General features: G+C 60.9%; 1 protein-coding gene across 2 annotated transcripts; it reads right to left on the bottom strand.

Moving 5' to 3' along the window:
* Positions 1-5,012: 5,012 nt before the first annotated feature.
* Positions 5,013-9,064, bottom strand: SPON2 (spondin 2). Of its 2 annotated transcripts, none has more exons than XM_044267975.1 (6): positions 8,833-9,064; positions 8,162-8,430; positions 7,724-7,947; positions 7,462-7,653; positions 6,962-7,142; positions 5,013-5,749 (listed from the first exon to the last, which is right to left on the bottom strand). In XM_044267975.1, the coding sequence occupies exons 2-6, from the start codon at positions 8,382-8,384 to the stop codon at positions 5,565-5,567; spliced, it is 1,005 nt and encodes a 334-aa protein (XP_044123910.1). In that variant the 5' UTR covers positions 8,385-8,430; positions 8,833-9,064; the 3' UTR covers positions 5,013-5,564. The 2 variants fall into 2 exon arrangements, with proteins under 2 accessions (XP_044123910.1, XP_044123911.1); XM_044267976.1 differs by having other exon boundaries at positions 8,162-8,387; positions 8,833-9,063.
* Positions 9,065-9,421: the final 357 nt, after the last annotated feature.

The raw sequence follows: 9,421 nt of genomic DNA, 5'->3' as shown, positions 1-9,421 counted from the left end.
TGTGCTCGCTGGGTCTGGAGGTACCTCTGTATTTTAGCAAGTTCTGGGACATCACATCCTTTAGAGCATCTCATTGAAAATATCCCAGAGCCATTCATTTTACCTTCCGTATCTTTGCCGTTTTCTGTCTGTTCGTCTGTGTGTGGGTGCTGGCCAACAGCCCTGGCTGAGCCTCCAGGTCACTAAGTCTTTCCCCAGCTGTGCCTCCCTCAGCTCTTGGGCCAGGGAACTGGCGCTGTAGCCCCCCACCCCAGTCCTTCCTTTCCAGATTGATCTGATTATTTCCCATCCAATCCCACTCTCTCTAACCCGCTTTATACTCTTTTCAGACACTTTCATTATCTATGATCTTATCTGAATGATAAGATGGGCCCTTTTTCCTGCTGATTTTCCGTAGGGAATTGTTTTCTTATTTAATTGGCGGTTTTTTGCGTTGCCCTCATTGCTTGACTTGGTGGGCGGGAGGCCTGAGACCCACACACAGAGCTGCGAAGCTTCCTGCAGAGAGATCGGAGGTGTCGAGGTGTCGAGGGGCAGCTGCCGCCACCCTCAAGGCCCGCTCAGCACGGAAGCACTCCGGGCTCCCCCTGACTCTGCCATGGCCGCAGCCCAGGGGGGTAACTCCGGGAGCCCTGCCTTTCCCAGCTGCTCCCAGGCTCACTTCCTTGGACACCAACTCCTCTTTGCTCCAGGACCAGCCAAGTGTTTTGTTTACTTATTGGGAAAGTGGTGGAGGGAGTGGGAGTTCTCTCCTCCTCTTAGGAAAAGGGTGGGGGTCTCAGACAGATGCATTCACCTGGAGTTTAAGGTGCAGGTGTGTGGGGGGGAAGATGTGCCCCCCCCAAGTGCCTGGGCAGACACTGAGCCCCGCACAAGCACCTGACTTACAGAAAAAGCCCTGCCTTTTCTGTAATTTTGGTGGAGTTTGGGCAGGAGTGGAGTTAGGTTTGAGTTTTCAGTCTGCCCTCTCTACTGGGAAGATCCATCTGACCTCTCAGCCCACGCCCATCACCTGCCTGTGGAGGCTAAACAAGTGGATTGATTCTCATGAGCTCCCTCCCCATCCTCAACATGCAGGCTCCTGGTCCTGACACCCACGGGGCCCTGCCAGCCATCCCCCAGGAATCAGCATACACGGGTCTCACCCATGCGGGAGACCTACAGTGGTCAACACAGGGGCTGGGACCCCCTCATCTGCTCCAGTGTCCCTTATCCTTTAGCATAACAGCAGTAAAGGAGCCCCTGGATCTCAGGAATGAATCCGGCCCCTGCCCCTCCCCCTCTCCGAGTTGACCCAGCAGGACCAGACCTATCTGAACTTCATGCTGTGAGTGAGGCAGGGCTTGAGGAGGATGTCCCTGGGCATAGACTTAGATGCTGCTCTTTGAGCAACTCTCTCTTGCCTTTACGTCAAAATGAACTCGGACTTCATCCATTTATCCATTTTACCCACTTCTTACCATTTTGAGCATATCTCCATGGCCCCCGCTGTCCTCTCCTTGGGTTTGAGCAGGTGCCACTCACTCTCTTCCTTCTCCTGACCTTGGCCCCCTCCATGCTGCTCCAAAACAAGCATGCACTGACAAGTTATTTTCTCCTCACAGGATTCCCGTCACCAGCAGCGGACACTCCCTCGCTGCCCGCCCAGTAGACCTTGCTGGTGCCCCCTCTCTGGGCCCCACCTCGGCCTCCTGGCCGTCCCCCTGACATGGCAGGGCCTGTGCCTCTAGCTGATACCCTACTGGGACACTCATCCCTGGTTACCACGGGCTCCTCCTCCGTCAAGCTTTGTTCAGAGGTGGGCTGGTCAGTGAGGGTGTCTCTGGTTGCCCTCTGAAAGGAGCAGCTCATGCCCCGGCCCGGCAGCACCGGCGTCTGATGTAGGTTCTGTATACGGCTTTATCCCGCACCCCTTAAATCTCAGTGCCTAACCCAGCCAGGGTTCTAAGCCGGCTGCAGGGCCTGCGCACCCTCTGGGGGGCCATCTGCTGGGTGCTGGCTCTGGTGTGTCTTCTGCCGAGGCCCCTCCAAGTTGGCTTGTGCTCTGGAGTCTGGAGCATCTCGGGGCAGTAAATGTTCTGGCCCCAAAGAGTGATGCTTGTCACCCCGAGCGGCCCCATGCACCGCCATGCTCCTGAAGGAGGGAAGGGGCTAGGAGCTGCAGGGGGCCCCCAGCACCAGCCCTGCCCCGCCCCCTGGCTAGAGCTCCAACAGGACCCTCTAGCCCCTGCAGACAGTACACGGTCTTGTTCCTGACTGGGGCACCCAGTCCAGCTTCTCAGGTTGAGGTCTGTGGTCAGGCCAGGTGCTCAGGTCTGCAGTACACTCCTGAGGCCTTCTTTTTTTGAAAGAGTTTACCTATTTATTTGAGAGAGACAGAGAGAACATGAGCAGGGGAGAAGCAGGCTCCCCCCTGAGCAGGAAGCCCGATGTAAGACTTGATCCCAGGATCCTGAGATCATGACCTGAGCCCAAGGTAGACACTTGACTGATGGAGCCCCCCGGATGCTCTGTACTTGGGGTTTTGAGTGCAGGTTCGGATCACACAGTCAACAGGCTTAGTCATGTCCTATTCCCTGATCATCCCATCCATGACTTCCTGGCTTTGATTCTGTGGTTTGCTGGCTTTCCTCATGTGATTGGTGAGTTTTGAGGGTGATTCCATGCTATATGGTGGGTGTTTGAGCCCCGAGTCCACAGTGAGGTCTTGGGAAGACTTGTGCTCAGGGCGTCACCAGCGCAGGACTCTCCAAGCAAAGACTATAATTAGGGGTTTTCCAGCCTCATGCCCGTGTGAGTATGGGCTTCTACCGAGGAATGGGCTCATTCGCTGCACAGATCCAAATGCAAGAGAGGGTGGGCCCCTGAAGGGCCAGCCCCACTCTGGGCCGGTGCCCGGGAGGGCCTCAGACACCCCAGGCTGAAGGTGCCCAGGCCAGCAGAGCCTCCTGCAAGAGCCCAGCTCCTGCTGGTTCTTGCTGCAGCCCCCAAGGAACTGCCTGCTTCCCGCCCTCAGTCACTCCATGATGCACACGTATCACACGTGTCTGGAAGAAGTCTTGGTTGGTCTAGTATTTGCAGGGGCTCAGGATCAGGCCTCTTGGAAGAGAAACAAAGATGACTGAGCTCTCCATTCATTCATTCGGCAGGCGTGCGGTGGCTGTGCCTTATGCCCGGGCTGCACAGTGCGGACCGCGGCCAAGTGCATGCCCTTCACGCCAGGCTATTTGCCAGGGGCCTACTGTGCCCACCGCTGCCCATGGGCACGCTGTGTGCCTGAGCCGACAGACGGAAACGTCTGCTTACAGCACTCCCAAGGAGTCTACCCAGAGCAGGGCTCCCCTGGAAGGCGGAAAGGCAAGCCTGTGGGAGGCTGAGGCATGGCCACGAGGGGGCTGGGCCTTCTTGCATGTTCCAGGTCCTTCTGGGCTCTCAGTGAGGAGCACAGGCAGGCACCCCAGCCCTGGAAAGTGAGGTGTCATGAGTTATCTCAGCTGTGCCCTGAGGTGATGTGTTTAGAGGCCCTCAGGGACCATCTGCTGAGAACATCTTTCAGGTGAGTCTCTCCTCCTAGGCTACAGCCCCCAGTCTGTTGGGCAGGACATACCCGAGGTGCTGGCTGAAAGTCTACTTCCCGATGGGGGATAAAGGGTCACAAGCCACTCTTTCACTGCTTCCAAGGTCAAGGTGACCACTGGGGACATACAGCTCTTCTGGAGAGAGGAATGGGTACAAGGAGGTTAGCAACAATATAGAGAGGAGGGGCCTGAGATCAAGCTCACAGGAAGGGGTGGGGGGTGTGGAGGAGAGCAGTGGGGAGGAGTGTTCGGGGGAGTGTAGGAGCACAGTGTGGAGGGGTGTCCAGGTTAGAGGAGCTCCATCAGAAGAGATGGGGAAGGAGAATGGCCTATCCAGTGGGGACATGCTGGGAGGGTAGGTGGGTGGGGAGGGGTTGCCGAGAGGGAGAAGCCAAAGAGCAAGGAGCGTGGACCCTGGGTGCAGCGGTGCAGGGGACATGGAGCCCCCCATGGCAGCAAAGTAGGGAGTCCCGTGTGGAGGGAGACACTGGGAACCAGAAATGGGGAGAGTCCTTCCTAGGTGAGTGGGTGGAAGTAGACACAGGAGCAGGAGGACATGACGGGAAAAGGGAGGCCAAGAGAAATGACCCTCAAGATAGGAGGGGAAGACACTGGCTGCTGAGAATGACCAAGTAAGGGACAGGAGAGGGATGGCCCTGGATGTGTCTGAGGCTGGGTATAGTGTCCTGCATGAGCTGCTTCTACAAGGTGTGGATGGCTCCTCAGCAGGTCTGAGCATGTGAGGACCCGAGACTGCCCCTCAAGAGGGTGGGTGGGAGAAGTGTCAGAGAAAACAGAGAAGCAGAGGTGAGAGGTGTCTCTGTATGGAAGTAACCAGATATCAGCAGGGACATTGAGAGGGTGGTGGACAAGGGTGGGGGAGGTGGGTGGGAGAGGGCAGTGGACAGAAAAAGGGAGGGAGTAGTTGTTGGATCTGATTCTGCATGTGTCCAAGCAGGTGGAAGAATGTTCTAGGAATAGAGAGGAGGCCTTCCCTATCTCCTGGTCTTTCTCTGAGTGGCCAGCCCAGCCCAGCCCAGGGCTCAGAGACTCCCATGGGATCCATGCTGGTGGGTGAGATGGGGACCCCTGACCTCAGACAAGGGCCCGGACAGAGGAACAGTGAGTCCTCAGGGAAGCTGTATGAGGCGGTGGGGCTTGGCAGTCAGTGGCCAGGCACAGGGACCGGCCGGCCTTGGGGAACAGCTGTGGGTGGCTGCACATGGCCTCGCTGTTCCTCTGAAGTCTCCACTAGTCCTGCCAGCAGCCCCCCGCGTGCTGGGTGTGTGTGAACACCTCCTTTGTGCCAGTCAGAGGCTGCCCAGTGTCCTTCCAGGAATCTTGGCATGCCCTCCAGGCAGGGGAGACCCTACTTGGGGTGGGACAGTGACCCTCCCAGGGCCCTGCCAAGAAATGCAAGACAAGGGCCCCTGATGTCAGGAAACAGTCTTTATTCAAGTGAAAGGAGATGGGTCATGTGACAATGCCAAGGCGAGGTGTCAGAGCCTGTTTTCCTTTATCTACCTGACCTACGTGACCTGTCCAGGGCAGTCTCGGCCTGTGGGCGCTGGTGCCCCCATGGACAGCAGGTCCAAGGTATTTCATATCCGCGGTAGCCTGGGGCTCCTGGGGCTGGGTGTGCAGTTCTCCTGTAGGTGGACCCGTGGATGCTGTGGGCCTTGTGGACACACAGTCCACACGCAAGACGACCTCCGACCAGCAGGAAGTAGAGTGGAGCGCAATGTAACCTCAGGGCTGAACTCCCCCAGGAGGGTGGGTCCCAGGACTGGGTGCCCGAGGGGAGAGCTCCTTGAAAGGAGGTGCCTCCCCCGGGGTCCTGCTCCATCCAGCCCCTGGAGACCCATCTGTGTGAGGGGGTTTGGTCAGCACTGGAGCTCAGAGAGGTGGTGGACAGAGCCCCATGTGGTCCACTGAACCACCAGGCTCAGCCACCATGAGGAGTGGAGGGTCTGCAGGGCTCTGGTCTCAGACACAGTTGTCAGGGACGCACTCGGCCTCCTCTTGGAGCTCGGGGCAGGGTGCCCCGTGGTTGGCAGGCTGCACGCGGATGTAGCGAGTCCTGCTCTTGGCTCCCAGCTTCCCGCATGGACCTGCACACAGCCCCCAGGATGACCACAGGGAGACCTCGCAGTCCAGTGGCGTTTCTGCAACTGGACCGAACACAAGAGAGGCCTGTGAGCAGGTGTGTGTCTCTTGTACAAGACCAGCCCCACGTGGGCATCACGAGGATCGGGGATTTATCAGCATGCCTTAGAGCCCGCTGTAAGACCGCCAATCACACCGTCTGCAACCCCCCACTGAGACACCTCCAGGGACTCCCCCTCATGGGGGACTCTGGGATGCCAGCTCTGGCAGCCGGGGCCAGGAGGCGAGGGGAGGGGCCTGCTCTGATGCAGCTGGGCTGGCAGGGGGCTCTGTGTTTCAGACCCCCACACCTGCTCATGGCTGGACCCCCACTGTCCCTTCTGCCAGGGGGCAGGGGAGGGGAACAGAGAGGGATCCATTCAGTGGTGTCCTGATCATCAGCTGTGATACAGGTCACACGTGGGGATGCCACTGACGGGGGCCTGCTTTACCACTCACTCCTGGGCAAATGTACAAGAGTTCACTGGTCAGCCAAAACCCACATCTCCCCAAATCCCCATTGTGCTGCACTAAGGGCTCCAAACCCCCAGGGGCCCCAGCTTCCTAAGGGGAGGGTTAAACCTCAGAGCCCTTGCCATCCGATGCTGAACAGCCCACAGCGTCCTATGCCCAACACCTGGGCCCTTGTCTTTCTTCACACAGCCTCTGGCTGGTTTGACTCAGCCCCTTGCACACTCCAATACCACCTGCCCCGCCACCTCTCCCTCCCCCACGGCCCCCAGTAGCCATGAGGGCACATTACACCCAGGAGCCGGCTTGGGAGGGAGCACCTTTCCCAGCTCTGCCATAGCTGGATGGGGGACTCCCTTGTGGGAATCATTGGAATGGGTAGACACAGAGGGGCGTGGTCCCTGGATTACTGGCCCCCATGGGGAGCAAGTTACCAGTGTGGCCTTGGGAAGCGGAGTGTGTGGAGGTGTCACTGACTCCTTAAAGAGGTCCCTTTGGGACAGTTTCTGGCCCCGAGTGTCCTTTCCTGTTTCAGTGTGGTGGCCACTCGCCATTAAGGACTATTGTGCGGGTGGGACAGAAGGACCTCACTCACAGGGGTCAGTATTGACAGCTGCCCTGTCATGGGTCCCTGTGTGGCCCGCAAACCCGAGAGGTGCTTCTCCCCACTGCAGCCCGCGGGCCATCAGGGCCTCCCTGGTGCCCAGGATTGCCGTGCTGCGGCCGGAGCTTGAGGGGTCCTGGCGGCGCGGCGCCAACGCGCTCACCTGAGACGCTGTCCACGATCTCATTGCTCCCGCCAGCGCCCACGGGGCCTGGGGCAGGCGGGACGAAGGCCCTGGAGTTATGCCGGAGTCGCACCAAGGTCACTCTGGCGATGGGGGGCAGGGACTTCAGCCGGGGGTAGTAGAAGGAGTTTGCAGGGTGGCTGGGAGAGGAGGAGGTTATCTGCGGAGAGAGCAGCCTTATCCGTGGCTGCCAGGCGACACCGGGCGGCCTACGAGAGCACGCATGGGGCGGGGCCGCGGGGCGTGGTCTGAAGGTGGGGCCGCGGGGCGGGGTCTCGGGGCGGGGTCTCCAGGTGGGACCGCCGGGTCAGCCCCGGCAGTCTGGTGCGCAGCCTAGGCCCTCCGCCCTGAAGAGCGGTCGCGTGCAGACCTGCGTCTGGAGGTCAGGGACGAGGCGGCGCACTAACCTGAGAGCCACCTGTTGGGGGGGATCTCAGGTCCCTCCCCTCCATCATCCCCTCCCCTCCGTCTCCCCTTACTTCCGTCACCGTGTCCTGCGGGATGGTCGCGAAGTTGGGGGAGGAGAAGGTAAAGCCGCTGTCGGTCCCTGCGTCGTACGGGTAAAGGTCCACAGCAACCTGCTCCCTCCAGCGGTCCCCGTCGCATAGGTCCAGACTGTCCACGCCCACAAACCAGTCCGGGCTGGGAACGATGCGGACCACGAAGGACACCTGGGGGGAGGGCGGGCGCTTAGCCCGGCAGCGGCGGCCCCCCTCCTTCCCCCACCGCCGCCCGGCTCACCAGCGAGTGTCGCGAGTGGGCCTCCAGCTCCGCGGACGTCTGTCCGGTGCCGCTGGGCACGGCAGGCGCCGAGAACACCTCGTGCACGCTCTGCAGCTTCTCTCCCGCCGCCTCCATCTCCCGCATCAGGGCCCAGGCCTCGCCCCGCTCCGCAAAGTCCCTGAGCCCGTCGCTGACGTACTGGTTCTTCCTCCACAAGCTGTAGTCCGAGCTGTGCGCTGCCCCTGCGCGCGAGGGGGCGTGTGAGCCGCCGGCCGAGGGGCGCATGTTCCCCGGGCAGGGCCCAAGCCCGGCAGGACGTGCGCAGCAGAGATTTCTGGCACTGCAGGAAGCGGGATGAGCGCGCCCACCCTGCCCACGGGGAAGTGCGGTGCAGCGCTGGGGTGGGGCGAGGGTCACCGCGCGTTGGGCGGGACCGGGCAGCACCGCTGCACTTACCCAGCAGGGAGGACCACTGTGCAGGGGGCCGGAACAGGGGGTATTGCTTGGGGAATGCTGTCTGGCTCCATTTGCCCGTGAAGGTGATGCTGTACTTGGCCAGGGGCCGGGCTGTGCAGACAGACTCTCCCCCCAGCGGCTGGCTGGCCACAGAGCCAAGTGTGGTCAGGAGGACAGCCCAGAGGGCCCTGCCCCAGGTGGTGGCGTGACTTGGGGCTCCCATGACCTAGGAGCAGAGGGAGAGCTCCACCAGCTGGCACCGCAGGTCCCTGGGGAGGGGGCAGAGGCAAGGACCTCCTGGAGTGCAGCGTTCCCCACCTATGCCTTCTCACCCCCACCCAAATCAGGCTCAGGGGGACCCCTGCCCCATCCCTGAAAGCCAAGCCGGGTCAGGTTACATTTGGATCCCAAGCCCAGTAGATTCGAAGTCCTGGCTTGGTCTCAGCCATGCAGGGGAGAGGGGGGATGGAGGGGGAGGGAGGTGCTTGGGGGGGGCAGCATCCCTAAGTCGGGGGAATCTGGAGGGTGTACTTCAGGCACGCGGTTCCGGGGATGACCCCAGCAAACACAGGCTTCCCGGTGCTGCGGGCTGCTGGGCCCAGGAAAGTGAGGGGAGGCCCAGCGCCTCCTGATGGGGACAGGGGCACATCCCCCCTCACACCCATACTCACCCAGCAGGAGTGGCGGGAGGGCTGGCGGCTGGTCTGTGGCGGCGAATGATCCCTGCGGGAGTCCAGAGCCCAGAGCTCTAATTTACACTCAGGACAGCCCCCAGCCAGCCACGGCGCGCGCCAGAGCCGAAGCTCAGACGGGGAGAGGGAGAGAAGGGGCTCCTCTAGTGCTGTCCGCCCTCACTCTGATGCCGAGCAGATGCTTCTCCGGAGCTGAGGTCACTCTCCTCCCTCGGGCGCCTGCCACTTGCCGCACCCCTTTCTTTGTCTTTCCCTCCCGCCTCCCCGCCCTCCGCTCCTCTCCGGGCCGCTCCTCTTTCCCAACAAACCCGGCTTAGTGTCTCCCGGGAGGTGCTGCCACAGTCGTGGCTGGGAGGCTTGGGAGGCGAGCTGGGTTGGGGAGTGCCAGCATATTACACCCTCCAGGCAGGGTGGGACCGAGGGGCCACATTCCTGGCCTGACGTCAGTCCCTGTGTTGGAGATGAGCTGGAGAAGTGGGGGCTCCCAGTTCAGGCATCCCTTGGCCTGGGGTTCTGGGTTTGGGCACACACAGCCCGTCAGCGTCCACACGGCTGCCATCCACATGGC

Source organism: Neovison vison, chromosome 11 (genome assembly GCF_020171115.1).
Source record: "Neovison vison isolate M4711 chromosome 11, ASM_NN_V1, whole genome shotgun sequence".
Lineage (NCBI taxonomy): Eukaryota > Metazoa > Chordata > Mammalia > Carnivora > Mustelidae > Neogale > Neogale vison.
The sequence above is the reverse complement of the archived record's forward strand: the minus strand, read 5'-3'. Positions and strand labels throughout refer to the sequence as shown.

Excerpts from the sequence above, each read along its gene's own strand:
- SPON2 (XM_044267975.1), bottom strand. The coding sequence starts at position 8,384 with ATGGGAGCCCCAAGTCACGCCACCACCTGGGGCAGGGCCCTCTGGGCT. Across the intron at positions 7,143-7,461 it reads CGCAGGACACGGTGACGGAA|ATAACCTCCTCCTCTCCCAG; the intron begins GTAAGGGGAGAC and ends CTCTCTCCGCAG. Across the intron at positions 5,750-6,961 it reads GATCGTGGACAGCGTCTCAG|TTGCAGAAACGCCACTGGAC; the intron begins GTGAGCGCGTTG and ends TGTTCGGTCCAG.